Here is a 23,063-nt window from a genome sequence, read left to right on the forward strand (position 1 = left end):
TTACTGAGTCATTGTTAGTGTTACACTTCAGACAACTCTGCCGTTGTGCTGTAGAATTTGTGAATTTTGTCTCTTGTATAATACATTCTATACATTAATTTATACTGGATTAAGAATACATTTTCGTTAACTGTAATCTCATTAGTTATGTTCCAACATTCCCTCCATCTTGTGCCAATATCAGTTATTTTTAATTCTTGATTCCAATAGTTTATATTTGTTTCTAAGAGATTGTCAGTTGGATATGCTCTCTGAAAGGTTTTGTACAGTTTACCTATCATGAATATCCTTTTCTGACTCAAATAGGATTCCCTCAAGATTGCTCTGATGTCCAAAATATTTCTAATCAACATTTCGTGACAAAAAACTTAAGTTGGATATACTTGAAAATATCTACATTAGTCAATCCAAAATTTTAAGCTGTCATGGAAATATGTTTATTTCCTATTACCAAGTAATTTATGATTTTTATGCCTTTAGTTTTCCAAGTGGACCAATTTATCGGGGAATTCTGAAAAGCTATCCAAGGATTGTTCCATAGGGTTGTGTTATAACAACATTTTCTTCCATGTTGTTCTTAACTATGAAGTTGTTCATTTTCTTAGCTTTTCTTTGAAAATGGACACATAAAAATATTCTGAGGGATGAGCATGCACATCCTCAATATGTACCCATTGTTCCTCTTTAGTGCATTTAACTATATGTCTCAAGTAAACGCCTTGGGTGGTGAGTTGATACAATTCCAAGTCTGGAAGGTTAAAACCACCCTCAGACTTAGGAAGATGTAATACTTTCCTGTTAATTCTATGAGTTTTATTTGCCCCTCTGTTATTACAGAGTATACTTTTGTAGCCCTTTCCTGCAGTTAAATGACCTAGTGGCCTCATGTGTGGAATGTTATTAATATATTTCATTATCTCATAATTGATTGTAAAAAAATTTTTTTTTTTTAAATATGCAGAAAATATGGTGTTTCTATGTCAAACGGTTTTGTTATATTTCAGTCTTCTGTGATGTATATAAAGTGTACTATTGGGATGCAAACTATTGGGATGCAAACTATTGGGATGCAAAAGAGTTACATTTGAACTCTATTTCTGACATGGTGTAGGTGTCTTCTTTTTTTAAGACCATAACATTGTGTATGAGGTGTATACTTTTGTTTCAAATAGATTTGTTTAAGACTACCAACAAACACTGTGTGACCCTGCAGTAAAAGGTTATTAATGAATAAGTATGAAAACTTTTGGAGCCATGCAGGGTCAGCATTATGTGAGGGCCTTAGGGGGCCTGGCCCACCCTACCTACCTCCTTGCCCGTCCAAATAAAATATTGAAATATTGATCATTTATTTGACCGAGACGCACTCCAACAGAAAGACGCATCAATCTCAGATAAAGTATCCAAGTGAGCGAATCAGTGCTCTCTGGTTGTGTCTAAACTTGACACTTACATGCGACTTCTGCTATCAGAATACGAAGCTCACATTGTCTAGACGCACAAAAGTCGCTTTGTGGTCTGATTGTGTTTAGATCTGCCTGACCACTTCAGGAGGTGGTCAGGGATGCATTTTGTGCCGATTTTTCCTCAGTCTGGACGCAGTCAGGCTACCGAAAGCTCATACAGTGGGCGACGTCATCAGTACTCCTCCCACAAGTCATAAAATGTGTGTTTTTGGGACAGAGGCACCTTTTCATTATAATGTTTGCGGAAATATGTTCCTAGGGTGTGGGGAAAGTGTTTGCTGGCCTCATAAATGCTAGCCAGCAAGCTAATATTTAGAATAACATTTTTAAAATTATGCTAACTCGTTTGCAATCCCTCTAGCATTGCTTGCCAGTGTCACGTTCTGACCCTAGTTCCTTTATTTTGTCTTTGTGTTAGTATGGTCAGGGCGTGAGTTGGGGTGGGCAGTCTATGTTCGTTTTTCCCGTGCTTACCGTGGCGAGAGGCGGACCGGGCAGGCACCGTGTTATGCCGTGAGGCGCACGGTGTCCGCAGTGCGCAGGCAATAGCAGCGCCTCGTATCGGCCGGGCTAGAGTGGGCATCGAGCCAGGTGCTAAGAAGCCGCCTCAGCGCATCTGGTCTCCAGTGCGTCTCCTCGGCCCGGGGTACATGGCACCAGTCCTACGCACGGTGTCCCCGGTTCGCCAGCACAGCCCGTTGCGGTCTGTTCCACCCCGCCGCATTGGCCGGGCTACCGGGAGTATCCAGCCAGGAAAGGTTGTGCAGGCTCTGTGCTCGAGACCTCCAGTGCGCCTCCACGGTCCGGTCTATCCGGTGCCTCCTCCACGCACCAGGCCTCCAGTGGCAGCCCCACGCACCAGGCTGTCTCTCCGTCTCCTTCTTCCGAGTGCTCCCGCCTGTCCAGCTCTGCCAGAGTCTCCCTCCTGTCCAGCGCTGCCAGAGTCTCCCGTCTGTCGTGAGCTGCCAGAGCCGCCCGTCTGTCCCAAGCTGCCAGAGCCGCCCATCTGTCCTGAGCTGCCAGAGCCGTCCGTCAGTCAGGAGCTGCCAGAGCCCTTCACTCCTGTGCTGCCGGAATCGCCCTTCCCTCCGGCGCTGCCGGAGTCGCCCTTCACTCCGGCGCTGCCGGAGACTCCCGCCTGTCCGGTGCTGCCGGAATCTCCAGTCCATTCGGGGCCCGCTGCATGGGTCCCCAGTTCGATGTTGGCGGCGGGAGTCACCATGCCAGGGGCGCCACTAAAGTGGCGAGACTATGAGGGAGTGGTGTCCACGTCCCACGCCAGAGCCGCCACCGCGGACAGACGCCCACCCAGACCCTCCCCTATAAATTCAGGTTTTGCGTCCGGAGTCCGCACCTTTGGGGGGGGTACTGTCACGTTCTGACCCTAGTTCCTTTATTTTGTATTTGTGTTAGTATGGTCAGGCAGTGAGTTGGGGTGGGCAGTCTATGTTCATTTTTCTAGGTTGTGATTATGTGTTTGGTCTGGTATGGTTTTCAATCAGAGGCAGGTGTCGTTCGTTGTCTCTGATTGAGAATCATACTTAGGTAGCCTTTTCCCACCTGTGTTTTGTGGGTGAATGTTTTCTGTTTAGTGTATGTCACCTTTCAGAACTGTTTCGTTTCATTCCCCGTTGTTATTTTGTTTAGTGTTCTGTTGAATAAATTAACATGGACACACACGTACCACGCTGCATATTGGTCCGATCTCTCCTACTCCTCCTCAGACGAGGAGGACGAAGAACGTTACAGAGTTTAGCTGGCTACTTAGCTACAGTAGTTAGATACTGCCATCAGCTGTTGTTTGGCCTATTCCACCTTTTATAGAATGCATACTGGCATTTGAATATAATGCGGGAATGGATACAATGTGGGCAAGGTGGACACATTTAAATGTAAATGTAGACGCATGACGTGTTCGGAATTTTATGATCAGAACTCCATTATCAGAATACAAAAGCGTCATGAACGGTCAGGTCTAGCTAGACACGGCTTCTTTCTCAGTATGTGTAGACCATATATAGCTGATGCTGTCTGGACCAAAAGTGTATGGCAGGTCATACTATTTCTAGCCAGACTGGATTAGATACATGGGCTACATATAGTAAGACCGAGGGGTGCTGTTTCGCTCACTCGGATGCTTTCTCCGGTGAGAGTTTCAGCAGAGAGGAAGAGGCGAAGTGAGAGGGCTCACTCTCACCAAAATCTGTCCAGAATAAGCCCAATGCGTTTCTATGGGCATAATATGCAGACCTAAGCTTGTCGTCTGCCTTCCCGCCTTTGGGACAACGACTCTCATTGTTAGGGTGGAAACATGAGCATCTCGTCATTATATACACATCTCAGGTTTTTGCCTCTTGCGAATTGGAAAGAAAACTGGCAGGTGCACAGTGCACTATTAGGACACTGGCTTTCCCTAAAGTAAATTTAGCAAAATAATATAATTACTCCTGTCTGAATAAAAACATTCAAAATGACTAAACCTCATAGAATCATTAGCTTTTTATTTTTTAAATAGCTGTGGATTGTTTCAAATCACAAGTTTGTAGGCCTATGCCTATTTAGGAATCCCGCAATTTGGGCAGCGCCCATGGCAATATGTCTAGCTGATTAAGTTGCGGCTGTCATTGAAAAGCATCTAAAATATGTGTGAAGATCATTTGTCTTGAGTATAATTAAAAATGTTCCAACAAGAAGAAGGGGAAGGGTGTGTGGCGAAGACATGGCGTTTTTCTCTCCAGAGTGCATGCTCTCAGCTCTCCAGAATGCATGCTCTCAGCTCTCCAGAATGCATGCTCTCAGCTCTCCAGAATGCATGCTCTCAGCTCTCCAGAATGCATGCTCTCAGCTTTCCAGAATGCATGCTCTCAGCTCTCCAGAATGCATGCTCTCAGCTCTCCAGAATGCATGCTCTCATCTCCAGAATGCATGCTCTCAGCTCTCCAGAATGCATGCTCTTATCTCTCCAGAATGCATGCTCTCAGCTCTCCAGAATGCATGCTCTCAGCTCTCCAGAATGCATGCAATCAGCTCTCCAGAATGCATGCTCTCAGCTCTCCAGAATGCATGCTCTCAGCTCTCCAGAATGCATGCTCTCAGCTCTCCAGAATGCATGCTCTCAGCTCTCCAGAATGCATGCTCTCAGCTCACCAGAATGCATGCTCTCAGCTCTCCAGAATGCTTGCTCTCATCTTTCCAGAATGTATGCTCTCAGCTCTCCAGAATGCATCCTCTCATCTCTCCAGAATGTATGTTCTCATCTCTCCAGAATGCATGCTCTCATCTCTCCAGAATGCGTTGTCTCACACCAATTATTGCCATTTTTTGTTTCATTGTATGAATTGTTGGTTGATTGTTTATTTTTCTCATTTTATATGTCACCAGTAGGCTTAGTAAATGCACCGTTAATCCCTCGTCATTTGGTTACATACATTTCTGTTAATGCATGTAATAATTACAGTCATTTACCATTCTCATTCTTGGAGTGGAAATGTTTGCGGATGTCACAACCTGCTACACTTGTGAGAAACATGTTTTGGTTTATTCCATAACAATTACGAGTTTTGTCAATCTTTTCATTGTGTTTGTTTGGAGTCCACCATGAGCAATGAGCATGTGTCAGGTTTCTCTGTAATGATAATGTTGAGGGAGCGCGTGTGCCTGAGCATGCATAGAAGTAGGCCTACCTGGCCTGTTGCAGGAAAGAGCCCATTCAGTAATGTCTGATTTCTGATTGTCTTGACTCACCACGTTCACCACTAATAAGTTAGAGCTTCTCAGTAATTCTTTTGTCACCTAACACATTGTAATCAAAGTTTGTTGTTTTAACATCCATTGCAAATGATAGTTCCTCAGTATTTTAAAAATCTTTCCAACACTCCTGGCCTTGATAATCACCAAGCCTTGGTGTGAAAGAGCAAAATATCATGACCCGATGATCGCATATATCCATTGGAAATATCATTAAAAATCTGCTGTCTGTCCTGAGCTCACTGGCTCAGAGAGGCCTGAATAGACTAGTTGATGCAATGTTGCAAGTTTGCTAGCAACAGCTTCTTGACCTGATCCAGTTGATGATTTGATACAATGTTGCACTTCACTAGCAATATAATTTTTTTTGTTATATATATATAATATTTTTATTAACTATGAATGAAAGATAAAATGTAGACATTGTACATTTTTCCCCCTTTTGTCCCCCTTCGACCCCCCACCACAGAATGTCTCCAAACACATTTAAAAAGAAAGGCAAACTTACATATCAGAAGACAAAACAAAAGTATACAACAATGTTACTTAAATACAAGGAAAAATGTAATAGCCTTGGAGCTGTTCAAAATAGGATATCATCGGGTTCCAGATGGAATAAAATGAGTTGGTTGACCCTCAAATGGTATACTTGTTTGTTTATTTATTTTAGGAACAGCATCAGATCTTTGAGCCAAAGAGAGGCTAAGGGAGAATTGATCGACTTCCATTTCCAATCCTTCTGCGGGCTATTAGGGAGAACAATTGTTGTTTGGTACTCAAAAAATAGCTATTTCTGCACTAGGCTGCAACTTTATATCAAATGCTTCAGATAGTGTTTTAAATATAGTGGACCAATAATCTGCCAGACAGGGACAGGACCAGGACATGTGGGTCAAGTACGCCAAGGAGTCTTTACACCTGTCACATGTACCATCAATATTTGGGTAGAATTTGGACAATCTGGCCTTACTGAAATGGATACGGTGAAGTACCTTAAACTGTAGAAGGCTGACCCGGAGGAGGAGCTTCCATTTACCCTAAGTACCATTCCAGACTTCATCAGAGATCTCCACCAATTATCTACAAAAATATGGGATATGAGTCCCTTTAGTTGGAAAGGTGTTTTCAAAAGGGCATCCAGACCAGCTCCGGTGATAGAATTGGAAAGCTTGGGCTTTGAGTGCGAATAAACTGGTGTATTTGGAAATACCAAAATAAACTTGAATGGGGTAGATTACATTTGATAGCGAGATTTTTGAAATTGGCAAAGGTGCCATCAATTTCAAGGTCATTAAACATTCCTCTGCCACAGCCTGAAAGCTGAATCCAGTTTGCCTGGAAGGAAGAGGTGATTATTACCTACAGTGGCTTGTGAAAGTATCAACCCGCTTGACATTTTTCGTATTTTGTTGCCTTGCAACCTGGATCAAATAGATTTTTGGGTGGGTTGTATCATTTTATTTACACAACATGAATACCACTTTAAATATGCATTTTTATTTATTTATTGTGAAACAAACAAGAAATCAGACAAAAAAACAGAAACTTGAGCATGCATAACTATTCACCCCTCAAAAGTGAATACTTGGAGAGCCACCTTTTGCAGCAATTGCAGATGGAAGTCTCTTGGGGTATGTCTCTATAAGCTTGGCACATCTTGCCACTGGGATTTTTGAGATTCTTCAATGCAAAACTGCTCCAGCTCCTTGAAGTTGGATGGGTTCCGCTGGTGAACAGCAATCTTTAAATCATATCACAGATTCTCAATTGGATTGAGGTCTGGGCTTTGACTTGGCCATTCCAAGACATTTAAATGTTTCCCCTTAAACCACTCGAGTGTTGCTTTAGCAGTATGCTTAGGGTCATTGTCCTGCTGTAAGGTGAACCCTCATTCCAGTTTCAAATCTCTGGATGACTGAAACAGGTTTCCCTCAAGAATTTCCCTGTATTTAGCGCCATCCATCATTCCTTCAATTCTGACCAGTTTCCCAGTCCCTGCCGATGAAAAACATCCCCACAGCATGATGCTGCCACCACTATGCTTCCCTGTAGGAATGGTGTTCTTGATGAAAGGTGTTGGGTTTGCGCCAGACAGCGTTTTCCTTGATGGCCAAAAAGCTCAATTTTAGTCTCATCTTACCCGAGTTCCTTCTTCCATATGTTTGGGGAGTCTCCCACAGGGTTTAGGTAAAACACCCTGGTCCAGTGCGTTTTCAAACATTTCAAGCAGGAGGGGGGCCAGTTTGGCAGAAAAGTTATTGTAAAATTCGATTGGGTAGCCATCTTGGCCAGGGGATTTCCCACTTTGCATTGCTGTAATTGAATTAATAATCTCCTCTAACTGCGAAGGTTGATCAATTTCCTCTCTCTTCTCTGTACCCCCGAGTTTTGCAGCAGTCTAAAGCACTGCATCTCAGTGCTTGAGGCGTCACTAGAGACACTCTGGTTCAAGTCCAGGCTGTATCACAACCAGACGTGATTGAGAGTCCCATAGGGCGGCTCACAGTTGGCCCAGCATCGTCCGGGTTTGGCCAGTGTAGGCCGTCATTGTAAATAGGAATTTGTTGTTAACTGACTTAAATAAAGGTTAAATGTAAAAATAAAAAATGTTTATAAAAAAAAACGTACTAATGGTAAGAGTTTCCAAATTGTCAAGAAAATCATTCATAATTGAATTGTCTTCAGGTCATTCTGACGTGTAAAGATCTGAATACATTTTTTTGAAGGTATTTTTCTATTTCAATAGGACTAACTGTTAAGACACCTGAAGTGTTGTGAATTTGAGGGATCAGCTGTGAGGCAGATTTGCACTTTAGTTGATGAGCTGGAAGTCGACCAGCCTTTTCTCCATGTTCGTAAAAAATAAAAACGGGTGCGGAGTAGCTGCTGCTCAGCGTTATCTGTGGATAGTAAATTGTACTGAGTTTGAAGACTCAGCCTTTCTTTGTGAAGTTCTGGTGATGGAGAGGCGGAGTATTGTTGGTCTAATTCCAGAATTGCGTCGATCAGCTGTTGTTGTTTAATTTTCCATTGTTTATTGAGAAGAGAGTAATAGGAAATTATTTTGCCTCTAAGAACAACTTTAATTGTTTCCCAAAGTGTAGATGGAGAGATCGATTCTGTTTTATTTGTCTCAATAAAGACATCAATTGCATTCGATAGAATGGTGCAGAATTAATTGTTTGAAAGTAAAGATGAGTTAAGTCTCCATGGGGGGCGATCTGAATGAGAGGTCGAGCGACAGAGGAGCATCGTCACTAATAACAATGGCAGACGATTCTACTTTTTTAACAGAGGGGAGAAAGGCATTACAGTCGCGTGAAAGAAATTTACAAACAAGAAAGTAACCCGAATCAAACCCTGAGATTGTAGCATTAACAAATAGTCTTTAGAAAGGTAACGTTAAATGACTAGCTAATGCCAACTTATCTGAAACAAAAACATAACAAGTTCACGTTGGATATTTACAATGTGTTACTAGTACCAGCTAAGCTATTCAGCCAGCCAATGTTACTTACATGGATACAGGTCTTCGTTTAGCCGATTCTAGATGTAGCTAGCTAGGTAGTTGTCCAAATGTCAAGCTATCTCAGCTAGCTAGCTGCTAGAAATGGTGGAGAAGTGCCTAGCTAAATCCACCTCCACATTCAGTCAGTGCTTGAGCACTCTGGTTTTTGTTGTGCGTAGCTAGCCATGCTAGCAAGTCAGCACAATTTTGCTGTTGTCTCAAATCTTCTCAGCCAAGTATAGATGAAATACAGATATCCATGTGTGCACCTGGAGTTAAGCATTCATCTTGTTGCCATGTAAAATTGCATTTTTTAAAAATGGGGCATTAGCTAGCCAGCCAGATAATAAACAGTCAAGTGTGTCCAGCCAGCTCCCGCTAGCCAGCCAATTTGATTGTGATGTATTGGCTAACATTGCCACTAATCTCAGTCAAATTAAACTAAATCAAATAAAGATGTCATCGGGGGCTCTCACCAAAAAAATTCAAATAACATTGCTTTCATGTGAAAAGTAATATCCAAGTGGATGTCTTGAAAATCAGTTCGTTGCCAGCTAGCAAAGTAGCCATCCACATATTCCTCCCGCCATGGCTAGCCAGCCGGGCCGCTTCCTCTATCAACTTTACTCTATGCGCCGGACATAGAATGCTTTAACCCCGGCCAGTGTGTCAAAAATTAGGGTCTCTCCCTCAAAAAAGACTGACAGGGTATAGGAGCTGAAACTTTATCCCCTTCTTGTAGAGACAGGTTTTTAATGTCCTTGAATTCAGCTCTTTTCTTCACGAGATTGGCCACCCGGGTCCTGGTAGAAGCATATATCTTGGCCACGGAATTTTGGTTGATGCTCCCTCGCCCAGCACATTGTACGTTCCTTGTCTTGGTAATGAAGACAACACGCTATGATCATCCTAGGCCGCTCCCCTGAATTGGGTATGGGGGGGGGCGAGGGATCTGTGCGCTCGGTCGAAGTCTGGCGGCTTGTCAAAGACACCGTTACCCATCACTTTCACCAGCATGTTGAAGACAAATTTCACAGGGTTGACTCCAGTCTCAATTCCCTCCATGATGCCAACAATCCAGATGTTTTCCATTCTAGTATAATTCTCAGACGAATCTACCTTGGAAAGTAAAGCTGTGTTGGCCATTTTCATATGAGAGACAGCTGCCTCTAGCTCGGCAATCCGCTCAGTGTTGTCAGTGGAGAAACCTTCTAGTGTAGTGAGGCTTCGCTCAGATCTGCATTCAAATAGTTTACAAAAGTAGTTAATTTCTGAGATGTGTATTCAGATAGTTTTAAAAGTAGTACTTTTGGGGGATCTGTATTCAAATAGTTGTTGTCGCTTCCGAAGTAACTATTTGTTCCCACGTAAAAAATAGTTACTTTCCACAAAGCAAAGTTAAAAGGATTGTTGTTGACTTAATGTTAATCTTTCCCCAGCTTTGGAGGAAGCTGCTAGCAGGTTTTTGAAACTGCAGGCAGAGAAAGAACTGAGACAGCTTCAGGAGGACAGGAGGAACGACAAGAAACCCCCGCCATACAGACACATCAAGGTAACTGCCACACCTCTTGCCACACAAAATGTATATATGAAGTTTAAGTTTTGAGCTGTAGAAGTATTAGAACATCCCCTTGACATCTTAATTCCTCTGACATCACTCTCCTACCCCTCAGGTGAATAGGCCAATCGGGAAGGTGCAGTTCATTACGGCCGACCTTTCAGAGATCCCGCGCTGTAACTGCAAGGCATCGGATGAGAACCCTTGTGGCATTGACTCTGAGTGTATCAACCGGATGCTGATGTATGAGTGCCACCCCCAAGTGTGCCCAGCAGGGGAGGGCTGTCTTAACCAGGCCTTCACCAAGCGCCAGTACAGCCAGGTGGAGATCTTCAGGACGCTGGCACGAGGCTGGGGCCTCCGCTGTGCCCACGACATCAAGAAGGTAATACATGTCAACTATAAATTAAGTAAATTAAGTAGAGATCAATGTGCCGCCATGAAACTGTATCCCCTGGGGCTAAAACTATTTTCAAAAAGCTATGGAATTGAAAGGGGACTTTGATTATTCTTCAATCCCGACAGATTTCAGTCCCAGCAGACTTTTTTTCTAGAAAATGTGCACAATCTTTTGGCTGTTCAAGAAATCATGGATTTAATTTCTTACCGGTACAGGACCCCCCAAGTATACTACAAAAATTACAGGGTAGCCTACTCTGCTGACACTGACAAACAGATCAATAAAAACGATATTGCCTGATTCATATAATCGGCCTACGAAAAAGGGAGACACAAATACAATATGACATCCATCTAACCAGGAGGAAGAAATTATTTTCCAAAAACAAACAAAAGTAACACTGACCCAATGATAAAGACAGTGAATATGCACACTCACTGGGGATATGGCTGATGTTCTCCGCTGGCGCCAATAAGATAGGCTTCTGTTCAATCAATAAAGTTAAGAATTTTGATAACTAAAAGACAGATTGGTGTCTTTTCATTGTTATCTCTATACAGCAATAGCCATTTGCTTTCCAAACTTTCCAATAGCCATTTGCTGTTATGCCTGGCTGGGTCTCTCTGCTTTTCACTGACAGTCGCAACTCAACAATTTATTTGGTATTTGCAGCACGCGCTGCCCAAAATGTGGGCCCTTCCGACTGTAGGCTATGCGATTTAAAACAATCCACAGCTTTTATTTTTAAGAAGTTAATGATCCTCTGTGGCCAAATCATGCTTTCTGTTGTAGTAGCCTATGTTGAATATTTTTTTTTATTGCTGTATAGACAAGAGTAAGCTAATTAGGTTATATAATGTTGGCAATTTAATTACATTTATTTTAGGGAAAACTTAGTTTCCCTTAGCCTTATGGACACACCCCCTATCCATTTTAATGTGGCATAAACACAAGCAATCATGATTTTTTTCATCTGATTGTCAAACAATCACTTAACGAAGGTGCTCCTGTAGGAACATTTCAGCATCCAAACCCCAACAGTGCACTGTGCACCTGAAATTTGATGAATGGAAAGAGACATCTGTTACAAAACACCTACAATCCATGTATTGTAATGACATTCTGCGATTGTCATTAGGCCTACGCTTGTAGCCTGAATTGATGCATCCACTGTTATCCACGCGCGCCTTGGTCTCGGCTACTCATCTCTGCCTTGACTAAATGTAAGTGTTCTCCTCGAACCACAACACAATTTGGAGCGTATACAGTCAATTCGCTCATTTTTCTTGCTGCTGACATGCAGTAATGTTAAGTAATGACGTGATTGACTATAGGTTTTTGGGCATGTTGTATTAATTGTGATAGGCTCCCGTTTTACCAGCACAGTGTACCCCCACAATTTATTTTGCCGGGACGGCGTACTGATCTGTACCGCCTTACTTTCATACCTGATGATTAATATTAGAATGAGTGTTCCACCGTATCTCTCCTGCTGACTGTCATAGTTGTGTGTTCTCAGGGGGAGTTTGTGAATGAGTATGTAGGAGAGGTGATCGATGAGGAGGAGTGTCGGGCCAGGATCAAACACGCCCAGGATAACGACATCTGTAACTTCTACATGCTGACCCTGGACAAGGTAGGGTTCAGGAGTCAGGACTTAAAGGTCTAATGCAGCTGTTTTTATCTCAATATCAAATCGTTTCTGGGTAACAATTTAGTACCTTACTGTGATTGTTTTCAATTAAAATGGTCAAAAGCAAACAAAAATAGCTTCTTAGCAAAGGGCAATTTCTCAAGCAAGAATTTTTCTAGGACTGTCTGGGAGTGTTTTGAGCGTAGAGAGGAAGCTGTTGGCAGAGAGGTTTGGAACTCTCTTTCTTATTGGTCTATTAACTAATTTACCACCAGGTCATGTCAGCATACTATGGAACGCCGTTTGGGTCTTTGCGTGTCAAAAAAGATACACGTCAAATCACACAATTCTATTATAGAATGTTGTGTGTGCTGAATTTGCACTTGTAAGCCAAGTGCCCCCACTACTAACAGTAGCACTGTCAAAGCTGGGGAAAAAAGTCTGTAAACAAGCACACACCGGCCACGAATGATGTGTTTACAATACTGTGTTGTAATAAGGCATTATTTGTTTGACCTCTACTTCTGGGGTAGCTAGTTAGCTTTAGCTTGGTACCTAGCTGGCACCAATACAATCAGCCTGAAAACAATGACCAGTAGAAACTGCCGTCATTTTCATTATTCTTAGCAATGATTTAGGAATCCTTGTGAGTAAGTATTAGCTAGGTTCACCTATTGAACCTACTTGTTCACCTATTGAAATTGAACTTCAGTTCATGAAAATAAATAGCTAGCCAGCTACTTAACCCAGTTGCCCAAAGCTAAAGTTATAAGCACCCAGCAAGCTTCATCTGGCTAGTGAGTCTCAACTGGACCGGGTTATGTGTTTTGAAGCTAGCCACAATAAGGATTAGGCACAATAGTGAAATTTGCGGTTTGCCTTCAAAATAAAAGTACCTCTTTGAAAGTGATGCAGAAGGTTACAATTGGTGGAATCATGTCATATTTAGACTAGATAATGTTAAACAAGGTTGGAATGTGAAGCAATGAAATGGGGTATCAGTCTACTCGGTGATACCCACAGAACACAACTGTGAAGAGTTACGCAAATATTAGTGTTGCAATTCTTATTGCGGGACTGTGACTGTGTGAAATCACCTCCCCAGTCAGCTTATTGTGTGTATTGACGTTCATATTGCACTGTACAGCTTTACCCAAGGATTGGGGATCAATGAAATGGGGTATCAGTCTACTCAATACCCAAGATATTTTTCACAACGCCCTCCTCAGAGTTATCAGACTCCAAAACATCCACACAGTATTGTTTTTCTTTTAGAATAATGTTCAATACACATAGTAGGTTGACAATAAATGTGGCTCAATTCAGTTGTTTCAGAGTCCCGCAATTAGAGCTACAACGGTAATGTTCTCTGGGTGTCACTGAGTAGACTGATACCCCATGTCATTGATCCACAATTCATAGGTAAGGCTGTACAATGAAATAAGTATGCCCCCAATGCAATTCTATATTCTAATACATCCAGTGTGATTTCGACAGATTTTTGTCAAATTAACAAATTATTGTCTTTTGTTGATTTTGTATAACAACATTCCAACCTCGTTTATTATGATCTATTCAATTATGGCATAATTCTACTATTTGTATTCATTTGCATCACTGTCAATTACATACTTTTATTTTGAAGGCTAACTGCAAAGTGAACTATTGTGGCTAATCCATATTGTGGCTAGCTTCTCATAGATGGGTCCGACCACCATTATTCAAAAAATAACTGTTTTATAAATTAGGATTATTTTAGATGATGACACCAAGCTATATAGTTAGCTAGCTAACAATAGCTACTGAAACAGATTCTGTTGTTTTGCTGTGTTTTTGGGGAAGAACATTGTTTGCATCCATCAGCTAGCTAGCTTTTTTTATGACCAGTACTGTGGGTGCGAGAGACAACCTTACCAGTATCATAGCATACGTATCGATGAATCGTTGTGACATATGAAATATGAGTGATAACATAATTTCCATGGAAATTAACTTACTAATAAATATGACAGGCTAAAGTTTTGGTTCCGACATTGACTGGAAATATATATTGAAAACACATTTATTTGTGTCTGCCTGCAAATTGCCCAGTCCTATCAAATATATGCCAGATTATTTCAAAACGGTTGTCTTTGTTTTTGTAGGCTATTTGCCATCTATTGTATTAAAAGCACCTCTGTTGCAATATTCACAAACTCTAATAACCTCATTCTTGCTGATTGACTAGTTTCAGTAGCCTACATATCTTCTCTTTTGTTGGGCGTGTGAAATCAAGTGTGCCTGTATGTGTGGTCAATTAAATACCATGTAGACTATACTATATGGGTGGAGAAGCACAGCATAGCCCTGTCTAAGCCAGGGTGGAGAGGGGGGTTTCTACTAAACTACATTATATGGAATCATTTGAAGAAGGTTATACCAAGGATCATTTGGCTATTTGATTTAGAATTTTAAGACGCCTTGAGGTATGACAAAATATATATTTAAAAAATGATTTGATGAAAAAAATGTTTGGCCTTACTGCTATTAGCCCATACAAACGCATTGAATAACAGATTCACTTCATGGAACAACAGAAATCTAAAGGAAGTTTGTCCCATATCTAAGAGATATAAGAAAGATCGAATAAAATACAATGTTATTGGTCACATACACATGGTGAGCAGATGTTAATGTGAGTGTAGCGAAATGTTTGCTTCTAGTTCCGACATTGCAGTAATATCTAACAAGTGATCTAACAATTTCCCAACAACTACCTAATACACACAAATATAAAGGGGTGAATGAGAATACGTACATATAAATATATGGATGAGCAATGGCTGTGCGGCATAGGCAAGGTGCAATAGATGGTACAAAATACAGTATATACATGTGATATGAGTAATGTAAAATATGTAAACATTATTAAAGTGCCATTATTTAAAGTGGCATTGTTTAAAGTGACTAGTGATCCATTTATTCAAGTGTCCAGTGATTGGGTCTCAATGTAGGCAGTAGCATCTCTGAGTTTAGCGATTACTGTTTAGCAGTCTGGTGGCCTTGAGATAGAAGCTGTTTTTCTGTCTCTCGGTCCCAGCTTTGATGCACCTGTACCGACCTCGCCTTCTGGATGATAGCGGGGTGAAGCGGCAGTGGTTGTTGTCCTTAATGATCTTTTTGGTCTTCCTGTGACATCGGGTGCTGTAGGTGTCATGGAGGGCAGATAGTTTGCCCCCGATGATGTGTTGTGCAAACCGCACCAACCTCTGGAGAGCCTTGCGGTTGACGGCAGTGTAGTTGCCGTATCAGGCTGTGATACAGCACCACAGGATGCTCTCGATTTTGCATCTGTAAAAGTTTGTCCGGGTTTTGGATGACAAGCCACATTTCTTCAGCCTCCTGAGGTTGAAGAGGTGCTGTTGCAGCTCTTCGGGATGTCTCATGGTCTGATAAACACTGCTCTAGCTCTGTCACCTTTCACCGCAGATGCGGAACTTCGACATTGGCGGATGCGGTAGATTGAGACGCATCCAATGCAAAACATATCTCTAGCTTAAACTGATTTCTATTGACATTGACTGGATATATATATTGATAACACATGTATTTTACTCTGACTGGGCCACTCCAGAAGGCGTATTTTCTTCTGTTAAAGCCATTCTGTTGTTGATTTACTTCTGTGTTTTGAGTCGTTGACCTGTTGCATCATCCATCTTCTGTTGAGCTTCAATTGGCAGACAGATAGCCTTACATTCTCCTGCAAAATGTCTTAAACTTGGGAATTAATTTTTACGTTGATGATAGCAAGCTGTCCAGGCCCTGAGGCAGCAAAGCAGCCCCAAACCATGATGCTCCCTTCACCATACTTTACAGTTGGGATGAGGTTTTGATGTTGGTGTGCTGTGCCTTTTTTTCTCCACAGATAGTGTTGTGTGTTCCTTCCAAACAACTCAACTTTAGTTTCATCTGTCCACAGAATATTTTGCCAGTAGCGCTGTGGAACATCCAGATGCTCTTTTGCGAACTTCAGACATGCAGCAATGTTTTTTTTGGACAGCAGTGGCTTCTTCCGTGGTCTCCTCCCATAAACAACATTCTTGTTTAGTGTTTTACGTATCGTAGACTCGTCAACAGAGATGCATGTTCCAGAGATTTCTTTAATCCTTTAGCTGACACTCTAGGATTCTTCTTAACCTCATTGAGCATTCTGCGCTGTGCTCTTGCAGTCATCTTTGCAGGACGACCACTCCTAGGGAGTAGCAACAGTGCTGAACTTTCTCCATTTATAGACAATTTGTCTTACCTTGGACTGATGAACATCAAGGCTTTTAGAGATACTTTTGTAACCCTTTTCAGCTTTATGCAAGTCAACCAATTCTTAATATTGCGTCTTCTGAGATCTCTTATTTTCGAGGCATAGTTCACATCAGGCAATGCTTCTTGTGAATAGCAAACTCAAATTTTGTGAGTATTTTTTATAGGGCAGGGCAGCTCTAAACAATATCTCCAATTTTGTCTCAATGATTGTACTCCAGGTTAGCTGACTCCTGACTCCAATTAGCTTTTGGAGAAGTCATTAGCCTAGGGGTTCACACACTTTTTCCAACCTACAATGTTTAAATGATGTGTTCAATATAGACAAGACAAATACAATACTTTGTGTGTTATTAGTTTAAGCAGACTGTGTTTATCTGTTGTTGTGACTTAGATGAAGATCAGATCTCATTTTATGACCAATTTATGCAGAAATCCAGATAATTCCAAAGGGTTCCCATACATTTTGTTGCCACTGTATTTCTTAGGTTATTTTTTGTGCATTTTGATCTCAACTAGGTTGGCAAAATTTCTGGGACCAGGGCTACAAAGCAAGCCGGTCACAAACACCTAAAATAACATTACGGGACAGCAGTCAGGTTCGGGACCAGTTCTTGCAGGAGCGGTTGGGAGTCAGAAAATAAGTCAGAAGTCTCATGGGACTGTCTCTTGGCATGAAGTTTGTTTTCTCTGTAATCTTATGACCTCTAACTATGATTTATGTTACTAGCTACAGGAAGTTGTCATGGGTTATTAAAGCTGCAATATGTAACTTTTTAGATGACCTGACAAATTTCACATAGAAATGTGAGTTATAGATCTCTCATTCTTATTGAAAGCAAGTCGTAGAAGCAGTAGATTTCTATGCTTCCTGTTCTGAAGTTTCATTCTTGCGTGTTGTACTTTCGGGTTTGAACACCAGCTTCAAACAGCTGAAAATATACTATTTTTGGTTATGGAAAATATATTTCACAGTGGTTTAGATGGTACAATGATTTTCTACACAATGACTGCTTGTTTTGTCACATAAACTGAAATTAGGCAAACTATTAGAGTTTTGCAACCAGGAAATGGCGGAGCGATTTCTGCATATTGCATCTTTAATGCTTATTGGTTGCTATTAGTTATTATCACTACTATTGACCATTCTTGGTTTCTTGTTTTAAGAGGATTCTCTTGGTTTTCTATATTTCACCTCAGAAAATTACATCTGCTTTGCATGGTAATACAAAGACACCCAAGCAGACTTGATGATTGAACAGTGTTGTTAATTTCGGTGTGTTTGTCAGGATCGGATCATCGACGCTGGTCCGAAGGGGAACCAGGCCCGCTTCATGAACCACAGCTGCCAGCCCAACTGTGAGACCCAGAAGTGGACGGTGAATGGAGATACACGTGTGGGGCTCTTCGCTCTAATAGACGTCCCTGCAGGTGAGCGGAGATTTGGCATGAGGAGTTTGTGCTATGTTAAAGCTTTGACTTTGGCAACACTTTTCATTACATATGCATTAGCAGGAGAAATATAAGAGTAGCATTGAACTAGTTAAAGAAGGAAAGGAAGTTGCATAATATTCACCAGGACAGAGTAGTCCATAGGCAGTATATTTACAGTACTAGTGTATTATGAGGTAATTATATAGGTAAATCCATCAGCAGTTGATGTCCATCTCTGCATCACTTGTTGTGTATACTGGTTTATATCTGTCCTCTATGGGTCATTCTGCCTGTCTCCAGGCACAGAGCTGACGTTCAACTACAATCTGGAGTGTCTGGCCAATGGGAAGACTGTGTGTAAATGTGGAGCTCCAAACTGCAGCGGCTTCCTAGGAGTCCGGCCAAAGGTGAGAGGAGACACTGGAACGAGATGTTGATATTGGGTTTGATGACATGATCCACAGAATGAATAAGATACATGAGATAGTAGAATGAAATAGTAGAAACAATATTAATTGCTATTTTAAAATATCTTTCCACAAATCCAAGGGCACTTGATACAGTAGTCAAAATATTAGTAATGTCAAGGGGAATGAGATATTTGATTGACAGGGGCATCATCAGTTTGGGTGTCTGTGTCTCTATTAACAGCCTGACTCTTCATCCTTCCCCAGAATAACCCTCCAGCAGACGACAAGGGCCGCAAGCTGAAGAAAAAGGTCCAGGCTAAACGGAAGAACAAGATGGAGGTGACCAAGGAGAGGGAGGACGAGTGCTTCAGTTGTGGGGACGGGGGACAGATTGTGTCCTGTAAGAGACCAGGCTGTCCCAAGGTTTACCACGCAGACTGTCTCAACCTCACCAAGAGGCCTGCAGGTTAGTGGCCCAGTTAGGTTCCTGTCAGAGGAAATTATTGAGTTGTTATCATAGCTTGTAGGGGTTTGTTCTATTTCCTCGCTGTTACTGTAGGATTGTGTGATTGGAGAATGATATACTGTACATGACGTATTTCGTGCATTTTCACTGTTTGATGTCTGTCAGATCACTGGTTAGCAGTCTCAGTGTGCTGATTACTTCTCTGTTACGGTTGATGCAGGGCTGTGTCTGACAGCTTCTGTCTGATATACTGCGTCTGACTGCCTTTTCTGTGCTGCAGGTCGGTGGGAGTGCCCGTGGCACCAGTGTGACCTGTGTGGTAAGGAGGCGGCCTCTTTCTGTGAGATGTGTCCTAGCTCTTACTGCACACTGCACCGCGACGGGATGCTCTTCATCTCAAAGCTGGACGGACGGCTGTCCTGCAGCGAACATGACCCCTGTGGACCAGACCCCCTGGAGCCAGGGGAGATCAGGGAGTACCTACCTGACACTGGGGCTCTCTCAACAGGCCCGGGGGCTGGTATTGTACCCCCTCCTGCTGCTGCTGTGGCTGGTGCTGCTGCTACTACAACAGGGACAGGGGACCCCCAACCTAGCCCTGGCCCTGAGTCTTTCCCCCGTCTCCCCATCTCTTGCCCCATCTCTGGCCCCTTCTCTGGCCCCATCAGCACCCCTCTACCCAGCTCGAAGGCCCTCGATAGCTCTCACCTATTCCTTCCCCAATACTCACCCATCTCTTCCTACGGAGATGAGAAGGAAGAAGTTGAGGATCCTTTTGGTAATGAAGACGGGGATGGAGAGGGGATTGAGGGAGAATTGGAGGATGGAGAGATGGCAGGCTTAAAGTTGAAAGATGAAGAGGAGGAGGAAGAAGAAGAGGAGGGAGAAGAAGAGGAGGGCGAGGAAGAAGAGGAGTAAAGACCAATGTCCTTTTTCAACAACTCTGCATCCTGGCTAATCATTCATGGGGGGGTGGGGAGAAGGGCTACCTGCTTGTTCTTGAGGGTGGGACTGTGCTCAGCATCATGTAGATTCACTCATCTTTGTATATAAGGATCCATGTACAGATGATTTATAGATCTGTGAATTTGAACACCGCCTTGTTCAGACAGACCCCTGAGAAATAGCAGGATGAAACAATGTGGCCTGGAGCTGGAGGGTCGAAATGGAGTAGGAGGGAGTTTTCCCTGGACACTGATTTATGGTCAATTTTCCCCCTAATAGTCCCAGTTAGGGTTTGTGATAGGTATACTGATCCTAGATCTGTGCCTAAGGACACAATGGGTATGATGGTAACTCTAGTCATATAGATAGGTCCATTTTAATCTCTTCTTTGTTCGTTGTCATAGTTGTTGGTTTGTGGTTTTAATAACATGTTTACATTTCTGCACCTCCTCTTGGAGAACACGGCAACTAATGTATCTGAAGCTTCACCTTTATCAAAGGGGAGACTGAAGAGAGGAGGAGCAGTACTGTCAAAGGCACAGAAATCCCCTCGTGAGAAAGTAGCCTATGGTGTGTTAGATGGGCCTGTCAAGCTGGTTCTCTCTGTAGCAATGCTCCTACATGGCACACATGAGTAATGCTGTGAAATTAGTGCGTCAGCAATGGAAATTATAAGTCATACAATCAGTCATTTCAACCTTGTCATTGGTGTACAGTTTATATCCATACCTATTTGATGATGATGAATCTATCGTATCTGCTGGCATCTGCCTTACCACACCAAATGATACAGACACCTAGACAATACACATGAAATCAAATGGCTTAGTTAGTAAATGTGGGTAGTACATCAAGGTGATATTGATATTGAACATGCCTATATCCTAATCCATGACAGCACTTTGTGTTTTCCCCTAACTCTGGCATTGCATTGCTCCTCTGTACTGATATCTGTTTGGGGTGCGTTTGGTTGTACTGTAGGTCTTTGTGGTCAACTAACGTAAATTCAATGTCAAATCAACCAAAAATGTCACCATGTCAGGGTTTAGTTTAACAGTTGGGTCGGGGAAAAATGAAATTCCCTTACGTTGATGACTTTTTCAAAACCCAATCAGTTTTCCACATTGATTCAACATCATCACATTTAATTTTTTGAGTTGAATTGACTTGGAAACAACATTGATTCAAGCAGTTTTTGCCCAGTGGGAAGCTTCCTTACATGGTCTAGCTTTCCCTTCAAACTAAACTGAACCTTCAATGTGAAAGTGCCAGAGTGTACCTAGCAGTTGAGTAAGCTACTTGACGTAACCTCGACGACAGCTAGCTCACTTGTGTGTATTACATTCTCTATGACATATTTATATTGACTTTTATAACGCACAAATGAAGATGGGACTGACTTCTAGTAGTGACATTGCTGTATGTCACTTTATATAATCCATACTTTCTGTTTGCTAGGCTATACTCCTTGCCATTAGTTTAGCACTAAAAAGTACACTGGTCCACTCCCCTGCTAAAATGCTTTCACTACCATATGTATTTGTCTCAGCTATGTGTTTTCTCCCTCTTGAAGCTTGTCTCTACATCACTGTCTTTGTTGTGTCCGTTTTTCTTCTCTGCTTATGCCTTTCCAATTGAGTCAATCAGTGTTGGGTTTTTGTGAATGAAGGGATGTGAAATTGATTCTAGAGGGCCAGAGAACAGAATGAAGTGGATTTGCCACTTTCCAGTTGTGGGAATGTTGTGTTTCCATTTCTGAAGCTTATAACACACCTTTACTCCAAATCTGCACAATAAGCATTATTTTTTACTGCTTAACGTCTCCCAATTTTGTCACTTTAGTCATGTCGAAGTATCTCTAGCAGCCTTTATGTATTAAAACTTAACTGGCTTATTGTTAGATGAGGCCCATGAAAAGATATGTGCAATTTCTTATATTTAAATAGAAAACCAACCTGTTTTTTAATGACTTGAAAAATGAGTAAACCGGTTCAAAGGGTCCCTTCTTGTCCGTATACTGTACTGTAAAGGTTGCCATGGTGCCCCCTGCTGTTGTTCCGATATACAGATACAGGCACCCACCGTCATGGCCATAGTAAATATCTATCTGACTTGAACATATTTATAGCACTAAAACGCCTACGAATTTTAACAACACAGATAGGTTTTAACTGATCTGTTGGAAGAGTATTTGTACATTTTAGATTGGCCTAGCCTGTCCTTCCAAAATCTTATATAATATGTATATACATTTTGTATATGAAAGCTATATATGATGAATGATAAAAATAAAAAAAAGAGCTAATAATGAGTCTAGAGCCAGTGGATATCATGTGCTCTCTGGTCTTAGCTTTGTCATCAACCATTCCCACAAACAGGATCACTTCAACTTTGATACATATTTGTTGTTTACGTTTGAGTTGCTGTCAACAGACGGGGTTAATAACACTTTATATTGATGTAACAGTATCACAGTCATCAAACAGATAATAGTAGGCTATGAAAGCATACAGTATGAGGAGGTCGAGGGTCATTTCTGGTCACGACATGAGCTGGGAATCGGAAGAGTCGGGAGATTGAAGGCTCAACTATCACTACAGTACCTTTGGGACTTGATATGATAATGAGCTGTATATCTTTTTGCTTTAATATTTTCCATTTCTACATTGTCAGTTACCCCTCTCTCCTCTTTGGAGGGTTCTTTGATGTGGCACAAAGGAAGAGTTGGGAGGCTGTAAAATGTTTGTATACATACCTACGTATGTAACAAAGTTGGACATTGCTTTTCTACTGCTGTTTTTGTTGTTGTTGCTGTCATGCTTCTTAGCTTCTGACTCTCTTCCCTCTCTGCCTTATTAAGCCTTGTGTAAATCATCTGTTCAAATTGTAACTGTTGAAGAGTTCAATAATATCCTGCTGCCTTGTGAGGATATTGAAATGTGCTGGAGTCCTTTGTACATAATAAAGAAAAAAATGTAAGTTGCAATTACATCTGTTTTCAACTCTGTTTTTGCCATTTTGATTTGGGCCAGAGGTTTGATTGTTACCTTTCCCGACTGAATAATCAAGTTTGTAGGCATATTACTGTATTAACAGTTCACGATTGCATTGATCAGGGGTAGATTTGTTACCATAATCCACTATAGAGGTGCTCATGATATAGCAACTGGCTTTAACACATCCATAGCTCAGTGTACTAT

The 23,063-nt window shown here is 41.8% G+C and overlaps 1 protein-coding gene across 4 annotated transcripts in view; it reads left to right on the forward strand.

Annotated features, from left to right (window-relative positions):
- Positions 1–22,852, forward strand: part of LOC112228536 (histone-lysine N-methyltransferase, H3 lysine-36 specific) — a 39,185-nt gene extending 16,333 nt beyond the window's left edge. For all 4 annotated transcript variants that reach the window (XM_042309723.1, XM_042309722.1, XM_042309721.1 and 1 more), the window contains exons 17-23: positions 10,161–10,273; positions 10,395–10,664; positions 12,199–12,315; positions 17,898–18,039; positions 18,343–18,449; positions 18,717–18,918; positions 19,199–22,852. In XM_042309723.1, coding sequence (XP_042165657.1) covers positions 10,161–10,273; positions 10,395–10,664; positions 12,199–12,315; positions 17,898–18,039; positions 18,343–18,449; positions 18,717–18,918; positions 19,199–19,836 — 1,589 coding nt within the window. In that variant the 3' untranslated portion in view covers positions 19,837–22,852. The remainder of the gene's footprint in view (positions 1–10,160; positions 10,274–10,394; positions 10,665–12,198; positions 12,316–17,897; positions 18,040–18,342; positions 18,450–18,716; positions 18,919–19,198) is intronic.
- The last annotated feature ends 211 nt before the right edge of the window (positions 22,853–23,063 follow it).

The sequence above is a fragment of the Oncorhynchus tshawytscha genome, linkage group LG30 (genome assembly GCF_018296145.1).
Source record: "Oncorhynchus tshawytscha isolate Ot180627B linkage group LG30, Otsh_v2.0, whole genome shotgun sequence".
Classification (NCBI taxonomy): Eukaryota; Metazoa; Chordata; class Actinopteri; order Salmoniformes; family Salmonidae; genus Oncorhynchus; species Oncorhynchus tshawytscha.